The 21,207-nt window shown below is 53.2% G+C and overlaps 6 protein-coding genes across 6 annotated transcripts; 2 read left to right on the top strand and 4 right to left on the bottom strand.

Annotated features, from left to right (window-relative positions):
- Nucleotides 1–227: 227 nt before the first annotated feature.
- Nucleotides 228–1,694, top strand: LDX57_005877 (uncharacterized protein; the record flags this gene model as incomplete). The annotated part of the gene is made up of 1 exon (XM_046087563.1): nt 228–1,694. One exon carries the CDS (start codon nt 228–230, stop codon nt 1,692–1,694), a length of 1,467 nt encoding a protein of 488 aa, XP_045943530.1.
- Nucleotides 1,695–2,636: 942 nt separating this feature from the next.
- On the bottom strand, nt 2,637–5,871 carry LDX57_005876 (uncharacterized protein; the record flags this gene model as incomplete). Its single annotated transcript, XM_046087562.1, has 4 exons — nt 5,480–5,871; nt 5,348–5,422; nt 5,006–5,277; nt 2,637–4,952 (listed from the first exon to the last, which is right to left on the bottom strand). The coding sequence occupies exons 1-4, from the start codon at nt 5,499–5,501 to the stop codon at nt 2,637–2,639; spliced, it is 2,685 nt and encodes an 894-aa protein (XP_045943529.1). The 5' UTR covers nt 5,502–5,871.
- Nucleotides 5,872–7,378: 1,507 nt separating this feature from the next.
- psf3 (DNA replication protein PSF3) lies at nt 7,379–8,250 on the bottom strand (the record flags this gene model as incomplete). The annotated part of the gene is made up of 6 exons (XM_046087561.1): nt 7,379–7,446; nt 7,509–7,617; nt 7,700–7,889; nt 7,950–8,008; nt 8,069–8,137; nt 8,209–8,250. 6 exons carry the CDS (start codon nt 8,248–8,250, stop codon nt 7,379–7,381), a joined length of 537 nt encoding a protein of 178 aa, XP_045943528.1.
- A 348-nt stretch (nt 8,251–8,598) lies between these two features.
- LDX57_005874 (phosphotransferase family protein) lies at nt 8,599–9,950 on the bottom strand (the record flags this gene model as incomplete). The annotated part of the gene is made up of 2 exons (XM_046087560.1): nt 8,599–9,089; nt 9,143–9,950. 2 exons carry the CDS (start codon nt 9,948–9,950, stop codon nt 8,599–8,601), a joined length of 1,299 nt encoding a protein of 432 aa, XP_045943527.1.
- Nucleotides 9,951–12,218: 2,268 nt separating this feature from the next.
- Nucleotides 12,219–12,851, top strand: LDX57_005873 (uncharacterized protein; the record flags this gene model as incomplete). Its single annotated transcript, XM_046087559.1, has 2 exons — nt 12,219–12,295; nt 12,377–12,851. The coding sequence occupies 2 exons, from the start codon at nt 12,219–12,221 to the stop codon at nt 12,849–12,851; spliced, it is 552 nt and encodes a 183-aa protein (XP_045943526.1).
- A 3,343-nt stretch (nt 12,852–16,194) lies between these two features.
- Nucleotides 16,195–20,667, bottom strand: kgd1 (alpha-ketoglutarate dehydrogenase KGD1). Its single transcript, XM_046087558.1, has 4 exons — nt 19,981–20,667; nt 17,804–19,848; nt 17,360–17,733; nt 16,195–17,304 (listed from the first exon to the last, which is right to left on the bottom strand). The coding sequence occupies exons 1-4, from the start codon at nt 20,191–20,193 to the stop codon at nt 16,766–16,768; spliced, it is 3,171 nt and encodes a 1,056-aa protein (XP_045943525.1). The 5' UTR covers nt 20,194–20,667; the 3' UTR covers nt 16,195–16,765.
- Nucleotides 20,668–21,207: the final 540 nt, after the last annotated feature.

The raw sequence follows: 21,207 nt of genomic DNA, 5'->3' as shown, positions 1-21,207 counted from the left end.
TCATGATATTCCATTGTCCTTTTGAGTGTTTTGTATACACCTACTCAAGTAGAGGCTTCATACTTCGCCAGGGACGGCGTAAATTACCGGGTCCCGGCGGGTAATCCCGTAACTTACATTACATCAGCGGCTTCGTCATCGCAACTTTCTCGATCCGGCTTCTCTCGGCATCTTTTTTGACTCTCACGGCTTCACCTCTTCTCTCTACCTCTCAATCGCCCCCCGTCATGTCCGCTGACAGTCCAGGGGAACGGCGCGGCTTCCGGGCCTTCTTCGCCAACGCCCTGCGGCCCAAAAAGTCTCGCCAGGTCCTCCGTAAGGGCTACAGCGCATCCACGCCCGACCTTCGAGCCGAGCTGCAATCGCGCGCCGGCACCGATGACATCCCTCCGATGCCCTCCCTTGCGCCGCTTGAGGTCCATCGGCTCAAATACCGCGAGGCCAATGCTCAACTTGACACCCAGCTGGGTGAAAACCGCGACCACACGGCCATGCTGCACGCCATTGGTGTGCAGGACATGAGCGACTCCGCCGGCAACGATGCGAACGAGATCGACCGCCGGCCGCCCGGTGAGCCCGTGATGGCCATGCTCCCGCCGGCTCTCTGGCGCCTGGTGGCGGAGTTCTTGAATCCCGCCGAGCGAGCTAGCCTCGCCTTCGTTAGTAAAGCCTTCCTCGGCCGGCTTGGCCTCGATCCCTGGATGGCATTGAACGACCCCGAGAACCATGACTTCCGCGCCGACTTCCTCGTCTCCCAGGACCGCGCCCTCCCTCACCACCTCCTCTGCTTCCCCTGCGCCCGCTACCACCGTCGCACGCGCGAAGGGTTCGAGAAGCTGCAGCCCGCCGACGTGTTGAACCCGCTCTTCGACTGCCCCAACGCCCGCAATCCGCTGGCCCCGCAGCCGCGACACCGCATCACCCACGGCCGCATGCTCCCCTTCTCCTTCGTCCAGCTCGTCATGCGCGCCCACCGCTTCTCCCCGCGCTACGGTATCTCCGCCGACCTGCTCTCGCGCCGCTGGCGCCGCGATGGCTGGTCGCACCACAGCCGCTACTACATCCACCGCGGGCGGCTGCTCATGCGCGTCGTCAGCAGCTGCTTCGCGGAGCCCGACCTCCCGCCCAGCTCGCAGCGCATGCTTCTCTACTCGCGCGACGACTACTGGCCGTACTTCTCGGCGTGCGCGCACTGGCGCGACGGCGAGCTCATGAACGTCTGCAAGTGCGCGCTCGGCCACATCCCCAAGCCGCGCGAGACCGCCGGCCTGCAGGGTCTCGAACACCGCGGCAAGGACATGGTCCACGGCCGCATCCACAACCCCAACGCCCTGACCACCCTCTGCGGCAAGTGTCGTCCCATGCGCCGCTGCCCCGAGTGTCCCTCCGAGTACCTCGTCGAGGTCAAGCTCACCGAGGACCGCGCTGACCCGCGGAGCTTGTACTTCCGTCACGCTATCGTCGTCACCCGCTGGAGTGACCTCGGCGACGGGTCGTCTCCGCGTCTGTCGCCCGAGTGGGCTGCCTGTAATGGGCACGGCGACGGCTACGACTCGTTCCAGTTGCTCGGCAAGCGCACCATCTCGGGCACCTTTGAGTCTTCGATCACTGATGACGTTCTCCCGGGACAGCGCGTGTTGTCGATGAACCCGCGGGGTAAGAAATTGGGCGAGGCCGGCACGGGCTGGTACTGATCCGTCAATCATCCTCAAAGGGTGAAAAAGCGTTATGTATTATCTGCTTGCTTTCTTTTCTCTTCTTCTTATTCGTTCTTTCATTGAATACTTGTGTCTTTTATATGGACCTGATATGGAGTTTTAATAGGGTCGGTGTGGGATTTGAATTCGTTTCTTGGTGTATCATGTATATAGATTGTGACAGGCTGGGTCATGCATGGAAAAGGGAGTTTAGTTGGATCATAGATTGAGATATTGATAATGGAGAATTGGTTTTCTGAGGGGTTCTGTGCGTATAATTTTACAATTTGTCTATCAATAGGGCTACAGGTTTTTATGGTGTTCTGTAGAACACGGGAAAAGTTTATATGTAGTAAGATTGAGTATGAAAGTTTTTTTTCCTGTGATGTTTTCCTTTGAGGAATCCCAAAAATAAGTAAAATAGTAAAATTGAACGAGACGACAAGGGAAAAAAGGAAGGGAAAAAGGAAAGAAAGAAAGACTGACTAACTAAAAGAATGACCGAATGAATTCCCAAAGTCAACCAGCATGATAGACTGAAACCTCAATTGAAATAAGTGAAATGAGAGACGTATGGTTGGATCCAGACCAGCCAGATATAGATGATAGACCTCAATCAGTAAACATAGGAAACAAGAGAGTGAGAGTAGATCGACGCAAAGAAGTAGAAAGGAAAAGATAAAAGAAAGGAAGGAAGAAACGGCAGAACAGAGCAATGCAGAAAAACAATATCAAGGCCATGAAAGCATTCCCCGAAACCCCATATCCTATTCGTACAATCTTCATGCCAGCTCCGTCAAATCAAATAACTCGTGGGTATCGTGAACGACAGAAAAAAGCAAACTCGTGGGGAAAAAGAAAGGAGAAAGAGAAAAGAGCTAACAAAGAGAACCGAAGAGAAGGAGTGCAATAAAAACAAGTTAGAAAGTAAAAGGTGACTCAGGCTCGCCGTGAACGTCGTTCCATATATCGTGGCCGCCGTCCCGTTTCTTCTTCCTCCGCTCGGGACATGCGTTTGGGGTTATATGCAAAGTCTTCGACAACGATATTCATGGCCGCGAGATTATTCGGATCTTTAATTGCCTCGGGGATCGTCGAGGCCGGACCCGGACCTTCTTGACCGAGTCGAGAGGATACTCGACTCTTACTAGGCTGGGATGTTGCCGGTGTGGAATCCACAGGGTCGGCTTTCTTCCCGAGAGATGCGAGCCCACTGGCTCCTTTGACCCAGCCGAGTATTCCCAGAGAGCTTCTCCTCTTGTGATCCTTGACGTGAGAGTGCGAGTTCTTGGTCGCCGTGCCGGTCGAGGTGAGGTTGCGTTCGGTCAAAGAATGAGGAAGAGTCCTGTGGGTGACCTCTTCGCCCGTGGTATCTGCGTAGGTTGGCGCAGACACGCCAAGGTTCCCATTACCTGTTGTTGATGGGTCTTCGTTGCTTTGGCTCGCTTGTATCGCCCTGGAATTCGCTATTTGCCTGGTTTTCCGGACCACGGGGGCAGGTGCACAGTCATCTTTATCGAGAAAGTCGATTGTCGGGGAGTCCTGCAGACGTCGCGAGCTTCCTGAGCGATTGAAAAATCGAAGGCTAATTCTCCGGCGAGAACGTTCTGGATCAGGTTCAGGCCTGGGACCGGGCTCCAACGAGTCCAAGTCGAGGGTCGGAACGGTGGGAAGATCGGTGTCTCGGACGGCCGAGTCGATGCTATGCCGTCGACCAAGGAAAGAGGATTGGCTTGGTGCTCGAGCACCAACTAGTCGTGACCCCGCTGGGAGAGGACCGGTAGGAGGAACGCCGGTCTGATCTTCTCTGGCAGGACCCCCTGACTTTGCCGCTTCCACCCAGTCCTGCGGAGTCAGAGGTGGTGATGCAGCGGGGCCTCTTTGCCTTGCCTCAAACATTGCCGGTGAGTAGTGATGTCGATCCATCTTCGAGAACACCCTTTCCAAACCATGGGGGTTGAATATCTCGTTGCCCCCGTAATGACCGAAGCTGGGCTTGATGATGGATTCTTGACTGAGAAGGGCTCCCGTTCTGGATGTGATGCTGTCCAGCGGGAATATGGCGGGTATTTCTTCTTTGTCAAGGCTGCGTCGAGGCAGTGTAACTTTGCTTGTGTTGGTGTTCAAACCATCTGTAACGTTGCTATATTCGGAGGTTTGCTTCGTTGTCAATTCGCCGGCAGAACGGGGACGCGCAAGCCTTCGTTTCACAGACTGAGTCTGATCACTCTGGCCTTTGTCGGCGGTAGCACTGCCATTGGACCCGTTGCCGCCTCCTGCGTATGCCGTGCTCATAGTATCAGGGGTGGGCGGGAGCCTTGTGCTCCCAAACACGCTGTCTAGTGGCGTCCGCTGGTTAGAAGTACTCCAAAATGCATCGCTGTCAGCACGGAGCTTATCCGACTCCTGGAAAGTATTTAGTAGTGGCGGCTTCATATTTGAGACTTTGTCCGCAAAGGGGTCCGGCTGGGGTTGGATCCAATCAGCAAATTGACGCTCCTCTAAATCGCTGCTCTGGGACATTGACAAGTCAGACTTCTCCGAAGGTGGCTCTCGTTTTCGAATGGGGATCGTGATTTGGTCCAGTCCGTCGGCATACGGGTTTAGTTCACTGCATTCGCTCAAAGCACTGAGTCTTGGTGACTCAATATCCGGGGTCTCGTTCATAGAATTGTGGCTGTCCGACTTTGTAATCACACTCATTCCACATTGATCGTCAACCGGGACATAGAGGCTCCGCAAGGCCGCAGTACTGTCTTTCCGGTCGGTAAGAAATGACGGGGGCCTCTTGAGGTTTCGTGAGCTGGATGATACCCGCCGGTAGTCCCCAGATGCAGAGCTTCGTTTCGAAGATCTTCGTTCGGGTATTTCGAAAGTGGTCTTGTTTCTGGGTGTCTCAAGGTCATAGTCATCACTAGGGCCGCGAGCCGTGGAAGGCCGAGACGCATCCTGGCCCCCTTCCAGCTCTTCTATTCGGGACTCCAGCTGGCAGATCAAATCCACGGCCTCCGTGACTGCCTGGTCCCGCTTGTCGATCTCTTGTCGCAACTGTTCATTCGATTCTCGTAGCCTGAGGTTGTCCTCCTCGGCATCTCGGAGCTCCTGGAGCTCATCCTCCATTTGTCGCAGTCGCTGGAGATCCTCCTCCATCTCAGCCATCCGTTCAAGTTTCTTCTCCATGGCGATAATCTGTTGGGCGCGGTGGAAAATCTCAAGTTTCAAGTCAAAGTTTTGCTTGTTGATTTTCGAAATATACTAGCAAAGGATTAGCCAATGGCCGGATCTAGGGTTCACCTCGGGCCACCCACTTGGTCTGTCTCCCGCATCCCCATCTCCCGCGGCTGCTTGAGACCGGAAGAAAGGGCGTTGTTTATCTTGCGCTGTCTCGCCGAACCCGGTTCGTCTTGTTGAGATTGGGATTGGGAATCAGAGCCGGAACGATCCGGCGTACGGGGTGTGCGATCGTCGCATTCTTCCGACATCGCCCCTCGCGAGCCTCGCGACGCACGTTGCTCTTTCAAAAGGTCCTGTAGCAGGGAAGATGAAGGGTTGACCAGGGTCGTGGTGGTCTCCGGTGTTCCTAATTGCAACACAGCTGTGGTCAACGTTTGTTCATCCGGTATATCGCTGCGAATCTTGCGGGTACGTACGTGATCGAGGGGTGTGTGAAATGGTCGACTTCGGCGAAGCGGTCATCGAAGGTAAGTCCTCGGTGCAGGACATATCTGGACAATGGTCAATTGTACTGATCTGGAACTTCGGGCTGAAAGACGCGCTCGCACCTGTGCTCGTCCGCGAATCCATTGCGATATCTCCCTTGACACGAGTGACGGCGGCAGGCTGAAGAGATTCCGGTCTGGATCTGGCTGGAGATGGACAGATGGGCACAGGTTAGCTTGAGGGTTTGCGCGGTTCCGTATCCCTTGATTGGGCCAGGGTCGAGAGATTGCGGCAGGACTAACTCTTCGTTGGGCTGTGTCTCAGAGAGACCCTTTTTGCGGAGGAAGGCGTCGGGTATGAGCAGTGTCGCAGCGACGAAGGGGTAGACGACTGCACGGAGACCGCGCTCCGTCTCTGAAGATCTCTGTCCATTTTGGCGACGACGGGAACCTCGACTAGACGATGCGCATTACTGACAAGACGCACTGCACGGGTTAGAGTGCAGTAGAGCGGCAGAAGCGTGTGCACCCAAGGCGCAAACTCGCCCAGCTCGGAAGGTAACTGGATAGATCTCGCAAGGGGAAAAAGCAATAACTACCGCGATTGGAGACGGGTCAAGCGAGGAGGTGATATGTCGACTATTACGGATCCACCGAGGTCAAGTTTGCTGATGGCAGGGCAGGACATTCAACGAAGAGAGAGGAAGAGAGGGGAAACGGAAGCCGAAGTCACGGACGTGAGGAGAGAGACAAGAGGGAGAAGAAAAAAAAAATAAAAAGATGTGACGAGGGCGCTGTGACGAGTCGATGGAGGTGGCCAAGAAAGGGGAGTGACATAAAGTATATTATTTGGGATCCCCACCAGGCACGATTTACCCGATCTGCCCGTTGATCAATTGATAATGCTGGAAAGCCGGCATGTTTCGTTACCAGGCCAGCCTGGGGAATGCATGGAATTCTTCCAGTGCGGGCATCTCCGACATCGTGGCCATCGTCCTCGGAAAATAAGGACGAGATTGAGTCCTTCTACGAGGAGTCTCACATTGAGCTGAGATGAAGAAACCCAGTCCAAGTCGGATTTCTGATTGATTGAATATTGAATATTAAATCTTGAAATATTAATAAATTCTAAAATTTAGTGTTAAGAAAAGGCAGGAACCCCCCTGCTGGCGCAAAACCTAACTGGGCGAATCGGGAGTGCCCAGCAGCTGCGGGGGTTTCATCCCCTGCCAATCAGCGTTGACTGTTGCCCTCCAGGAGGCCCAGACTCCCCGCGGTCTAACCTATTCGGGAGGGATCCACTTGGCTGGCGATCCAATTGAGATTTTGATTCAATTCAATTTCTACTCAGTACATGGATGTACTTCTGTACGGTGTACTTACTACCTACTCAGAGTCAGTCTCAGTGTGCAGTGTGCACTGGAGACATCCACGCCGAATCCAGGGATCCTTTCGCTTGGGATCCATCGTGTCTCAAAATTCATTCGAAGCGACGACCAGCCACAGGCCATCCATCATCCATGGAACATGCCCAGTCCGATCCCTGGACACTGAGAAACAATATTAACGCCCATTAATAATGGTACCAGCCTTGACCTTCTCGGCCTGACTTCGGTGTTTGCGAAAAATAACATGCTTATATAAGTCATCCCATTTCTATTACTAGCTAGTTAACTTAGCCCCCATGACGTATCTCCGCGAGGCTACACCAAGTACTGCAGTCATACCAACAATATAGTATTTGACCAACCACTATAGGTAGTGATACTTGCATTGCACTGGAGGGTTTGCTGGTATCGACACTCGGTTATTCCCGCTGTTACGCAAAAGACGTGTTCCTACCCATTTCCAATTGAAGTATAAATGGAAGGCTCTTCAGAAAAATATACATCTAGATCAATTCACTCAGCATACCAAAACTCCACCGGATGCAAGTCATGTCACATCCTCCATAACAATGGTCAACATGTTTCGTAGCGCTCAGAGACGACGAGCTCAGCTCAGTCGCTATCCTCCCCAGTTCTATCGCTTCTTCGCTTCCCCGGCCCAGAACCGGGTCTCCTTGGCACTATCATGAGCCACTCGGAACACTTCCCACGTGTGCTAGTCAGAATCTCAATCACTCAACCAAGGCCGGATGAGTTTGACTTACACTGTCGCTCAGTCTCGTCTAGACCTCGCAAGAACTCGACGCCCTCGCCGAGAGCCCCTCGCGGGTTATGCGCATGATCAGCGATCTCAGCTGCACGCTTCTTGAAAGTCTAAAGAAACAGGGTCAGTCAGTTACGACATCCCAATCAATGACAGCCACGACAGAGATCAAGAAAGTCGGTCAAGACATACGTTACTCAGAACGTCCACCATCTCTTCCTCCTCGAAGAGTTCCAGTACCCGCTCGCTCAGGCTGTAGAAGTGGGGCGCCAGCGCGCGCAAGTCGATGGTCCGAGGATCAGCCTTCAATGCGTTCATGACGCGTTCTGATAATGCGGCAGGAAGATCTAGTGTAACCAGACGAGATGTCCCCAGCCGCGCTCTGGGACGGGGGCAGGTTAGACGGGAACGCCCCCAGCCTGCATGCAGACAGAAGACTCACCCGATAGAGAGCATTTCACCCAGCCATAACGGCAGGTCGATTCGCGTGCCGGCTTTGATCTGGGTCGCGTCAGTATACGATTCTTCTTCGCAATAATGCTCAAGGATCGGTTGGCCTACGTTCTCGCCTGCATTGCCCTCTAGAATGCCAAGCCCTGGCACTTCGAGCTCAAACGTGCACGGCAATTTCTAGAGAACCGAATATCAGAATGAGACATGAAAGACCTTGAAAGGAAGCAAAAGCCCGGTACATGACCAACCTGCGCATCTGTTAGAATGGAATCAATGTCATAGTAAGACATCTTGACTGCTGGAGGACATGCAAACGATTTCCTGCTGGAGATCGACGACGTTGAACTTGACGGGCGGCGAGCGCGTTCCTGAGGCGCGCGGTGTCACGTGTCACGGGTAATCTATGACGTTACCGTAAGAACAACGCTAGCCCTAAACAGGCAATCCGACAGTAAAAGATAATCATGTTCACCTCTTTTTCTTCATCTCATCTACCTCTACCTACATGTACATCCCAGAAATACAATAGACTCATCCTGCCTTCATCAAGCACAACCAGCACAACCAGTGACCCACGCCTCATACGTTGATAGGCTATGTTTAGCCTAAAAATCTACCTGCGAACAACCACCGTCTTCCTAATAACCCCAGGTCTCCAGGTACTTCCCTAGGGTCTTTTTCGTTTCCTGCCGCGCTTCGAAGAGTTGCTCCTTCGTACGGATTTGGAGAATGTCGGGATCGTACAGATGCCACGGCGCGAGGTCTTGGATGAACCAATGAACCTGAGACAGCAAGTCGGCGCCCTCGGTGTTGCGTGGTCGAATGGCCCCAACCCTCTCCAGTTCAACCTCCCACGCCTTTGCAAGGCCCCACTGAATGTTGCGGCCGCTCCCAAACATGTCAGGACCCAGACGCATGGGCTGGGAAATAGGAGGAATTTCCGGGAATCCATGTAGCATTGCATGCCGCAATCTTTCGGTTTCTCTATCGAATGGCGCGGTGAGGGACCCGGAGAACCCGGCGAAAGAGTACAAAAACTCCATGGCGGGAATGCCGACGTGAGAAAGACCGTAATCGAGGAGTGCGGTAATCTGAAGTGTTTCGGGATTGTATAGAGTTTTGAGGGGCTCTGCTTCCGTCTCAGTGACATCCTGCATTGTCTCGACGATGGCTTGTACTTACCCAGGCCGCCTTGGATGAATGTCGGACGATCTGTTGGGAGGCTCGCCAACAACTCACTTGCTCCGTTCATAATAAACTGGTCTATTCGATCGGTGAGGTCGCTGTCTCGCCAGCCATTGATAATCTCATATCGTTCCGACGCCTCAAGATACCAATTTATCAGACCTTGGTAAAAGGAAGCAATAGAATCAAAGGGGCCACCGATACACTGGAAGCTCGGGGGACCTGTCCGCATTCGCCTTTCATAATCAAAGGTAAGTCCACCGAAACCGGTCACGGTTTCCGGAAGATGATAGATCTGGAAAGCCTTCGTTACATCTGCCATCTGCGCAAGAATGATTCTCTGCTTGCTGATTGGGAGATTCGGAAAGTCCGCGGCAAGATTCCTGCCCTGGATATATTCTTCAAGAACCCATCCAAGTGTGCTCGGCTCGTTCTGACCGCTGTCCCAGCCGTAGACTTGGGGAACAAGCAATGGAAGATGTGAGTAGGAAAGAGCCGATCTGGCAACACTCATTGCAGCTACTTTGTTTTCCGCCTGTACGGCCTCGTTGTAGGTATCAAAGGGCCTGAAAAAGCGGAAGATCAACTTTACTGTATCCTTGGGTATGGGCACGGTGCCAGGCTTTGGGTATCCACGGTATCGTACCAGGGACCGAATGCTTTTGGTAGGCTTGAGAAGATCAACCAGAAAGACTATGTTGCTGCGACCATAACCAAGAGGAGTGATGCTTGACACCTCAAGAGCAAAGTCCCTGCGCAAAATCCCATTGACAAGGGTTTGATGATCAACAGTAGTTGTCGACATGCTGAAAGACTGAAGAGTGTAAGATGCTGTGATCGCTAGAAATGATGGAAATAGTTGACTCTCGATCCTGAATTTATAGGAAATTGGGCATTGTTGGCTATTTCATCAGCTGCGGTGCGAACAAAGAATCAACTCTGCGGCCAACCAGCGCCCCCAAAGTGAATACACCAATCATCAGAACAGTTATTCTACAAACAATGACCGTACTGCATGAGACATGCGACACTTCTCAATCGCCCTCCAGTCATGATCTTTCACTCATCTTTGTATCGCCCCAAGATCCCGACAGGTATGCTTCTTGGAGAATCTCGGCTGCGTTGCGTTCCCTGGTCCTATATAATCAAAGACTGCCAGGTCCACGCCGCATTACATTATATCATTCCCTGAAAAAGATCGACCTAATAGTCTATTTGAACTAGGGTGGTGCTTTTCGAGACCTGAAATGCCATGCAGCCATGGTGCTTGTCTCGGTGAACATATTTCCGAATGAGATCGACACAGTACAGCTAGTGAAACACTTCCACCACGGCAAAATACCTACCATCCAGTATCGTTGCATTCTGTTTCGGCCCCTGGAGAGCATCCATGGCTTGCTCGTCGATTAGAATCAAGTTTGCTGCGAGAGACCAGGGCGGGTTGCCAGCCAGAGCGCTTTGTTTGTTGCTCGAGGCAAATTCAATAGGAGATACAGGATGCGCCATCCACCATCGACGACATCTCCCATGCAGCATCCAGCTCTGGATGGACTACGCCTATGAAACGTGACGCACCATGCAGGCCAGCAAGGAATCGCATCGTTCAGTACGTCACCACGTCCCACGGTGGTGCTAAATGCAAGTTTGTCTGTCAGCCACCGAGACGCCCTTTGTTACCAATTCAAGGAAGGGGAATCTATCGACGTACAGTATAGCCATCACTCTTGTGGCTTCTCGTTCATGTCAATGAATGTTCGACCCCTGGCACATCTTGAGCTCTGCTGTGGCCTTTCAAAATTTGTGTTCAGAGGACCGGTTTCTTCCTGGTGGGTGTCGCTCGCCGACATCCTGCTAAGGCTATCGAGCACGAGGCTGTAGATTTTGTTCGCATGCCTCGTAAAAGCAGTCTCCTCGTTGCTGTGAATGAATGGTCAAACTGCCGCTATTTATGAGCCAGCTTATCAGCCTGTGTCTAGATGTATGCCCCCCCTTGCAAGACCTGCAGCCGCCAGAGCAAGTACGCAGTAAGCCTTACCAGTCATTGAGAAATGTCCTTTGAGCTAGCATTGGATACTCATCCAAGGGGACTAGGATTCCTTTCTATTTACCCTTGCGCTATCCCGACTGCGGTACATATCCGAGGGCTGCAAACAAAGAGGCTCACCAGGTCTTGAAACTATTGATGTTGGTGCCTTGTGCCTCACTCGCATCTGTCAGATTTTGCTATCACAAATTTTAAACCGGACTACGGCACGCACGCGAAGGAGAGAAAAAGGCGTTCTTCGGTCATCTATCAAACATTTCGTCCAAATCACACCGCTTAAGCCGATTACGACTGCGATTACAATTATTGCCTAATAACTTCCCCAGGCATATTGTATTGCCTGATAGAGCTTACGGAGACATCTGATATTCCAACCCCCCAGAGGTCCATCGTTGACATGAGCATCTGAGATGAACCCCTAATTAACTCACAGCGGAGGTCTTGCGTATCAGACATGTTCGCCGGAGGAGAGAGCTAGCAAGCACAAGAGACAGAGCCAAGATGGTGTGCAGCACCCAAGTGGATTTGGTTCGCCTTTGGGAGACTGAGTCACTTCCTCGCCCAAGTCTCTCCTCGTCTCTGTACACCAACAGAGCGTAGTCGGCGTATGCCGGACGTGCTTCGAGTTTCGCTTGCCTTGAGCAGTGAAATCAAGGCTCGTTGAACGGTGTAATGCCGTCAATATTGTCCGGGTTCCAGTTTTCTATTCAAGTTCCATTTGTTGCTATCGTGCCTTTTCTTATACATGTACATACGTACTTCAAATTGCGTTTCTTGTTGTCCTGCTTGAAAGTACACAAAACAGCTTGCAAGGTCACCCGTAGGAGAAACATTTCCAATTTCCAGAATATTCGGGTATTATTTTTAAGCTGTCTTTGGCAGCCCTCAATTCCAACGTAGTATTGTAGAAGCAGAACGTGACCTTCTAGCCGCCGACCGAATAGATAGTCTCCCACTCACCCCTCATCCATTCCCCATCCACCACTACTACAAGCACTTCATCTGCAATCAACTCGTACTATCGCAGCCATGCCGGACTTGGAGATCCAAGTTTCTCCCGAGACCGAAGCGGCACTGAAGACCAACCTCACCCTACGATGCGTCGTGTGAACTAAATATCGCGACGAAAAGTCCCGACGCTCTGCCGTTGTCATTCCCTGGGCGCAGTCCGTCACTGAGAGGCTCAGTACTGCCGCAATCCAGAAAATTGGACAACAAACGGCGGGCTTTAGTGTACAGCTGATCGTGATCCAAATGGTCGGCGTTCGACGCATTGTGGATATCTGCTACGATCTCTTCCTAGACGAGTGCGATCCGGGACTTCGAGCTGAGATTTCCGGGAAGTTCGACGAGAAGTGCCCAATCCATTTCATTACCCGGAAGCATAAGGTCTTTCTTATGCGGAGGGATCCGCGGGTGGACGCACAGGCGTTTGAGCAATACCTGCAGTTGAGCAGCAGTGACAAAGGACCGTGGCCCTTGTTTTATGATATGCGACACCCGCCTTTTTACGAAGGAGGGAGGCGTCTGATAGAATATGAGGAGTTGACGAGTAGCTCTCCCACCTGGAGACCCTGGCATTTACCACAAATGCAGGGAGAATATGTTCAAGAAAGTACGACAGAGGACGATGAGCTTGGCCAAGCAGAAATCCCACACTAGACCTGCACCTTTTACGATATACATCCCAGCAGCTTCTACTCTTTGTGTCCATTTCGCTCCTATTTTGCGAGTGTATATCCTATCGGGGTATATTAGTGTCCTTTCTAAATCTACTCAACCCCGACTCTTACTATCTTTGTATAGTTCTTTAGCCAAGCCAGCCTTCGTATCTAGGACCCTGGGGTGTGGAGGACAGGGCTTCCCCGTCACTAGCCGCAAGACTACATGTGCATATCTTTGTAGGAGGTTGTTTCCTTGCAGCAAATTGTTATGTATTACACGTCGTTCGCATATACAGATCATCATGTTGCTTCGCAATAGAAGGTTCCAAGATCTGAAGCCAGTATTTACTTATGCTGACCCTTTAAACCCCAAGCGAGCATATTACGGTGCGGTGCTTTGTATATCTATAATCCAGATTGACAACTACCTTATTGTCAGGAGGTTTAATTTAACCCAAATTGGTCTGATATCAAAATAAAACAATAGCTCTCTAGATTCTATGCCCTAGATAATTTATTCCTCCATAAGATCAGACAGCATATCAAACATCGTTCAAGGACTACCATCACCCATTCAACAAATCGACTCTCCTAGGCACGTATTGCCAAAAGTATCTTGTTCACACGCTTAATATGAAGACGTAACCCTCTCTTGTTATGGCCAATCATTTCAAACTTGAACTTACAACTGCTGAACTGTCCGCTTGTCTCACTTTCCGAATTCTCGAGTAGCATGTATGTGTAGATCGGATGGAAGAGGGAGATCCAAAAAGAATCCTCTTCCGCATGACCAGAGCACACGTTAAGGTGCCAAACTTAGGCAAATACAAAACCAAGACTGGCAAAAAGCCCAATAGCCAATAAAGAAATAAAATTGGACTCAAGTCTATGTATATACCCGAACATATATCGATTAAGGAAACCGCGCGCTTGATCGAATTTCTGATCTGTTGTCGCTTCGTTATCGTCATCTACCGCCCACTTCGACTGCGTCGCAGATTTTGAAGACATTCATCGCAATACCATTTGACTGCATCATGTTAGCTAGGCCCTTTCTATTCTAATTGTCACCGAGGCGGACTTACCATTCTTGCCGGGTGGCTTGGTCAACCCAACGCAGGACAAATGGAACCATTCTCGCGGGCATGCGTCGTTGTCGCACGCAACCATCTCGCCGAAACTGATCTCGTTGCAGTAGCAGTACCGTGGCTCGCCCTCCTCGTCCTCATCATCCCCTTCGTGAAGGGATTCTTCTTCCTCAGATGGTGCCCTTGGCTGCACCACCGGCGTACTGCCATTCTTCTTCTGGGACCGCTTGGCGGGTGCAGGGTCCGTACTGCGTGTAGCCCGGACCCGCTGCTGAGTCGTGGTTTCAGAGAAAGTCGACGTAACCGGAGTCGACGTCTTGGACGATCGCCCCTTTGGCGCCGTATTCAAGGGCGGCAATGTCGGGGTTTCCCTTTGCTCAATGGACTCGGTGGGTTTACCGTCCGTGTCGTCACGTTTTGTCCCGACAGGAGTGGGAACCTTTGACGATGCAGCCGCATCAGCGGGCTCGGTTTCTGTTTCCCTCCGCTTTGTATCGGGGATTGGCGGCGGTAGAGCATCAGCCTTGGAGGCGATTTCTTTCGGTGTGGTCCTCGCCTCGTTCGATTTATCTGTATCGATACTTGTTAGTCACATGCTAAGTAAACACAACACGAACACGAACACATACTGTTGCTGTTAACACGGTTGGAGGCCGATGACGAGGGCCTTTGACGACCATTGGCGGCTTGGCCGGTATTCTGTTGAGTTCGTGACGACTGTGGTCGCGCAGCGGCGGGAGCTGGTCCTGGACTGGCTGCGCTTCGGGGTATGGCCGCAGCACCGACAACCGGTGACGGCGCCAAAATGGGCGACTCGGTTGTTGAGACGCCGGTGTTGTTCCTGCACTTCCAGTCAGCCAATGTTTCCCTTACTTTCCCCCGTTTTCAAGCCTCCGTACCTTTTGCGTGCGGCAGCCGAGTTCGTATTCGGTGCCCGGGATCTCTTCTTCGTTCCATCAGACCCTTCTTTCGCGGCCATCCGGCCCGACACATTGCCGCTGGCTGAGCGCTCCATGGCAGTCGATGTGTCCACGGGAGGGGGCCGCTCAACTTTGCGACGTTTCGTCTGGCCCGACGTCCCGGTCGTTGCATGCGCATTACCAGTGGCCGACGAATCGCCCGCGGCCGTGGCACGCGCCTTACTCGATTGTCCCTTGCGACCGCCGGCGGCGCGAACCTCATCCAGATCGGACTCGCCGTGCGCCCGGCGCTGTCGCCGAGCCATGACAGCTTCACGTCGCGCCTCGCTTCGCGACGCCGCCTCAGCCTCCTGGATGGCATGAACTATATCCTTGTTGGAAGCGGCCTCTCGGCGAGGACGCTCATTGGCAGCAGCCTTGGCGGCTGCGTTTCGATTCGAGTAGGCCCAATGGGTGAGACTGCCGAGGCGGGCCTCATCGCTGATCTCGCCAGCAATGAAAGGGAAGACGGTATCCAGACGCAGAAGCTGGCGATCCAGCTCATCGTTGGCATTGGAGATCACATGGTTTTTCTCATCCGCCGTCATCATCAGGTCCGAGAGGGTATGCCGTACGCGATCGAAGAGAACCCGACGGTTTCTGCTATCCTGGGATTCGGGTTGTTGTGGAAGGCCCTAATACAAGCATCACAGATAGAAAAGTCAGCATATTATAAATAAGACTTCGTCATCGAGAACCCTCTTAATGGCTTCCTCTTCGCGCGAAAGAGGGCAGAAAAACTGGATTTGGCATTGACCCACCGCAGGCAAGAGATCATCGCGCACCGCCCCAGCAATGACGGGAGCCGGGTTCGGAGGAAAAGGAACAGCTTGTGATTCTGACGAGGTCTTGAGTAGCTGGAGTAGATTATCCTCCAAGGCCCATGCCTTCGCATCGACCTCTTTCAGCAACGAATTGTGCCGGCGAAATTCTCGGGGTAGGGCGGCGATGGCATCGGTGAAATGTGTGATGGCCGGATAGAATCCGTGAGGGATGGGAGGCGTGGGGGTCGTGTCTGCCAGCGAGGAGTGTCCATAGGCGAAAGATGAGCGCCCCTGGGTCTTGGAGGTGCGAGATGGATTTGTCCGTGTCTGGCGCGCTGACTGACGGGCACTGGAGGAGGAGCCCTGAGGGACGGCCGACGAAGGAACCGCCGAGGACATGGTGAGTAGAAAAGAAAGATCTCCAGCTGGGTTCAATCAGGGAAGAGGAAACAATCGCAGAGCACGGCAGACAGACGCCTCAGCAGCGGGAACATGGAACCGCAGACGAGAAGACGAAGAGATGGGAAAGTCGCAGTGCGGAGAAACGACGAAACGGAGAGGGCCTTCTTTCCCCTTTGGGATCGGCATCAGGTGATTGGTGCCTGCGGACTCAGGCAAAAATACTCGGCTGACTCAGCCGTCGGATTCGGACCATGACATCATATTCATCCTTGGCTCCTACAGGAAGCTGCCAAACAAAGAAACTAAAGAGATAGGAAAGGGGAAAACAAAGACAGATCGATATTATACCAAAGTCCTTAATTTACATGCACAGAAATAAAAATCGAACACAGGGGAAACAAAAAAAAATGAAAACAAATGCTAGGTATAGACAGGCCAGATCATGCTGCTTGTGCCAGAGACGAAACCTGAAAATGTCAAAGCCCCCTCCGGGCACAAGCACAAGCGGAGTATCAACACCGTGCAACTATGCAGATAACAAATGGAAAATCATACATAGGAGATCCGAAACGAGTAGGCACTGCCGTCTCTCTCTCCCTCCAAACAATCACACACGGCACCAGGGAAAAAAAAATCTATGCTGCTACAATACCTTCTTATCGAGCTTTGCAACTCGTCTAACTCTCCTTCTTAGCTAACTTACTCGCCCTTCAAGCGGTCCTGGTGGACACTGAAGGCGTCCTCGAGGAATTCTTGCTCTTCCTTCAAGTGGACGGACTTGAGACCCGAGGCCACGGAGGCGCTGGGAGCACGACCGGCGTAGAGGACGTGACGGCGGTTGTGGTGCTCCGTCGCGTTCAGCAGGGTCTCAATACGGGGCTGGGTGTAGCTCCAGGCACCGGCGTTAAGAGGCTCCTCCTGAGCCCAGACGATGTTACGGGCGTTGGGGTAGCTGTCCAGGTTCTCCTTGAGCTGGGCCCAAGGGAAGGGGTGAAGCTGCTCAATGCGAGTGATGGCGGTGTTACGGATACCCTGGGCCTCACGGTGCTTCACAAGGGTGGCGTACACCTGGCCAGAGCACAGGATGACACGCTCGATCTTCTCAGGCTCGTCAATGGCCGTGCCGTGAGCGGGATCAGGGATGATCCACTGGAAGTGAGAATCACCAGTGAAATCCTCGATGGAAGAGCGGGCAATGGGGTGACGCAGGAGAGACTTGGAGAAGAAGATCACAAGGGCTGCAAGGAACAAATTAGTTTAGTGCTTATCAAACAAGCCACAGATGGCACTTACGCTTGCGGAACTGGCGGTGGATCTGGCGACGCAGGATGTGGAACAGGTTGCCAGGGGTAGTCATGTAGGCAATCTGCATGTTGCAGTCCTGGTGCTGACGGTCGAGCTTGTCGGCGGAGGGGTAGGCACGAGGTTCCTCGTTGCAAAGCTGCAACCAACGCTCCATTCTGCCGGAAGAGTGCTCAGGACCCTGGCCATCATAACCGTGAGGCAGAGACACGACCAGACCGGAACGCTGAAGCCACTTGGACTCTCCGGAAGCGATGAACTGATCGATGATGCACTGAGCGTTGTTGGCGAAGTCACCGAACTGAGCCTCCCACATCACGAGCGCGTTGGGCGAGGTCAGAGAGTAACCGTATTCGAAACCAAGACTATATAAAAACTAGGTCAGTTTGGGTCTCGCGGAACAATGGAAGTTGGGCGAGAGGGATGAAAACTTACGCTCCGAATTCACTAAGGGAGGAGTTGGAGATAACGAAGCTCCCCTGGTCCTCGCTGATGTTCTGCAAACCGGTGTAGGTGTTCTCGGTCTCCTGGTCGTGCAAAACAGCATGACGCTGGGAGAAGGTACCACGCTCAACATCCTGACCGGAAACACGGACATGGTAGCCCTCGCTGACCAGAGATCCGAAGGCCAGAGACTCGGCGGTGGCCCAATCAATGTTCTTGCCCTCGTCGACGGTCTTCTTACGGTTCGCCAAGATACGCTTGAGGTTGCGGTGCAGGGTAAAGCCCTCGGGAGCCTCGCTGACCTTGGCGGCCACGTGCTGCAGCAGAGGACCCTCAACGCCGGTGGGAAGGTGAGGCAGGACCTCAGTGGCCAGCTCCTTGGGGGTCTTGAAGCCGTTCCAGGCGGAGGTCAGCCACTCCTTACCGGTGGGCTGGTAGTCCTTGCTACGGTCGAAGCTGTCGTTGAGCATACCCCAGACCCACTTCTTGTGCTCGTCGATGTCCTCCTTGGTGAAGGTGCCCTCGGCAATCAGCTTCTCGACGTACTTGTCGAGCTGGAGCTTCTGCTCCGCAATGCGCTTGTACATCAGGGGCTGAGTGAAAGAGGGCTGGTCGGTCTCGTTGTGACCCTGCTTACGGTAGCAGACGATGTCGATGACGACGTCACGCTTGAACTCGGCACGCCAGTCGGCAGCGACCTGGCAGACGTAGTTGACGGCCTCGACATCGTCGGCGTTGACGTGGAAGACGGGGGCGTCGATGGACTTGGCGATGTCCGAGCAGTAAGGAGTGGACCGCGAGTAGCGGGGGTCGGTGGTGAAACCGATCTGGTTGTTCACGATGATGTGAATGGTACCACCGGTGGAGTAGGCGGGGAGAGAGTGGAAGCCCATGGTCTCGTACACGACACCCTGACCGGCGAAGGCAGCGTCACCGTGCAACAAGACACCCATGGCGGTGTTGAACTCGGTCTCGTCCTTGTTGTAGTGCTGGATCGAACGGGCCTTTCCGAGCACCACGGGGTCCTCGGCCTCCAGATGGGAGGGGTTGGCGACCAGAGACAGCTGGACACGCTTACCGGAGGGCGTGGGACGTTCGAAGTTCATACCCAAGTGGTACTTGACATCACCGGATCCCTCGTCGGAGGGCTCGGCCGAACCGGCGAACTCGCTGAAGATGGACTCGTTGGGCTTACGGACGACGTTGGACAGGACGTTCAGACGACCACGGTGAGGCATACCGATGACGATGTCCTTGATGCCGTAGTCGACACTGCGGTCAATCAGCGCCTTCATACCGGGCACCAGGGTCTCGCAACCCTCCAGACCGAAACGCTTGTCGTTGGGGAACTTGGTGGCAAGGAAGGACTCGAAGCTGTGACTCCAGATCAAGCGGTCCAGAATGCGGCGCTTGTCGTCGACCGAGTACTTGTAGGGTTCGGGGATCTCGAAGCGGTCGCGGATCCAGTCGCAGGGCTTGCGGTCGGGAATGTGGATGTACTCCACGCCGTACGAGCCGCAGTAGATCTTCTCGCAGGTGGCGATGATCTCACGCAGCGACATCTTCTTGCGCTCCTCGGTGGCAAACCGCGGCAGGATGCCGGGTCCGAGGGTGAACTCCTCGTCGAGATCGCGCTCGGTGAAGCCGTAGTGGTCGAGCTCGAGCTCCTTGGGCTTGTTGTAGCCAAACGCCTCGGCCTCGCCACGGATGCCCAGGGGGTCGATCTTGGCCTTGTGGTGACCACGCGCCTGGTAGGCGCGGACCAGCAGCTGGACCTTCAGGTGATTCGTGACGTCGGTACCGGGACCGAGGTCGAGACCGGCGCCCGGCATCGTCTGAGGCACACCGCCGGTGGGGGTGGGCACGAGAGTCGGAGGGGGTTGGAAGGCCTGGGAAACGGGCATGTTGCCATCCTCCATGTTCTTGAAATACGTTTGCCACGAGATGTGCACGCTGGACGGATCTCTCTTCCACGCCACGTACATTTCATCGATATAGTTGGCGGTGTTGCCCGACAGGAAGGAATCGTTGGCATCCTAGTTAATAAACACCCACGCGATTCGCGCAGTACAAGTTAGTCAAATCTTGAATTTCGCGCTGCAGTGTGCACAGGAACACCATCGCGTCGACCCTGTCGATCACAAAGGACCAGAAAGTGTAGAGCTTACCACACCCTCCGCAGAGGCAGCATAGTGCCTCTTGCCATTCAACGTTCGGTCAACGACGGCGAGCGGACGTCTCGCCGACACGCCGAATTTTGAGCTTTGGCTGGAAGCAGTTCTGACGGTGGAGGCAAGAGAAAAGGGTCGTCGGCAGGCCGAGCAAGCGGCTCCGCGCAGCACACCACTGTTGGCGGCCTTGACGGCTGTAGTACGAAGCATAGCGGGAAAATTTCCGGACCTCGAGGGAGCTCAAGAAAGGGAAACAAGTTCAAGCCAGATGCTCCGAAACGCGAGAATCGGATCTTTTTTTTTTAAGAGAAGAAAAGCGCCAGATACAACACTGACGTTTCTAAAATAGTGGGAAATGAAAAAGAAATATAAGTCTCAGCTGATCGCTGTATTCTAAAAGACCTGGACACGTGAGAATTAAAGATTGGTTAGTCGACAGTCGGTGCTGGCTGCAGATGCCGAGATTTCAGGCGGACTAAAGGAACGACGGGGAAGACGCACGATGTAACCTATGGGAAAAGAAGGAACAAAACACAGGTGTCGACTAGTATTGCCGTAGCACCTGCACAGAAACGGGACTCATCAGAGTGCGAGAGCACACTCGACTGGTAAAAAGCGGAGCGGAGAGAGGGAGGAAGAGAAAAGGTTGCAAGAGCACCTGAAGCGTAAGGTATGGAGACAGGAGAGAAGGACAGAGAGCGAAGAGGATGGGAGGAGCGAGAGGTTTGCCGAGATCTACCGCTATGACGGGGGCTGCCTTCCTTGTGGCTGGGCTGGGCAGCCACACCTGCTGACTCATCCCGGTTGCTGCTGCCGGGCGGCCCGACGATTAATGCCTCACTGCAGCAAAGCCTGCAAGCGGCCAGACGCACCGCCACAAGTCGGCTATGCGAAATTCCCGCGGCGGGTTATTGCGGATGGCCTCAGGCCAATCAGCAGTTTGGATTATGTTTACGTCCGACTCCTTAGGTAATGCCTATGAGATCACTGCCGGTCATACTTTCCAGGGAATAATCATATATTAGAATGAATAGAAAACACTGATGTGGCCTCCCGGAATTTGCTCAATCAAGCTGCGTCAACTCATTATATCGTATCAATCAGATGGTACAGATCACGGACTGCTCCTGCCTGGAGACATCCCAACATCTCCCGCCATTGGATGCGTCATATAGCGGAGACAAAAGTAGAAGAGAGAAAAAAAAAACATTAAACAGAAGGATA

This window comes from Aspergillus melleus, assembly GCF_016097325.1.
Source record: "Aspergillus melleus strain CBS 546.65 chromosome Unknown contig3, whole genome shotgun sequence".
In the NCBI taxonomy this organism is placed as follows: Eukaryota; Fungi; Ascomycota; class Eurotiomycetes; order Eurotiales; family Aspergillaceae; genus Aspergillus; species Aspergillus melleus.
This window is presented reverse-complemented; position numbering and strand designations above follow the sequence as displayed.

Bases quoted from the DNA above. Each gene is read 5' to 3' on its own strand.
- kgd1 (XM_046087558.1), bottom strand. From the start codon at position 20,193: ATGCTTCGTACTACAGCCGTCAAGGCCGCCAACAGTGGTGTGCTGCGC. The intron at 19,849-19,980 runs GTAAGCTCTACA...TTTATTAACTAG, and splicing joins CTGCCTCTGCGGAGGGTGTG to GATGCCAACGATTCCTTCCT. The intron at 17,734-17,803 runs GTAAGTTTTCAT...GTTTTTATATAG, and splicing joins TCCCTTAGTGAATTCGGAGC to TCTTGGTTTCGAATACGGTT.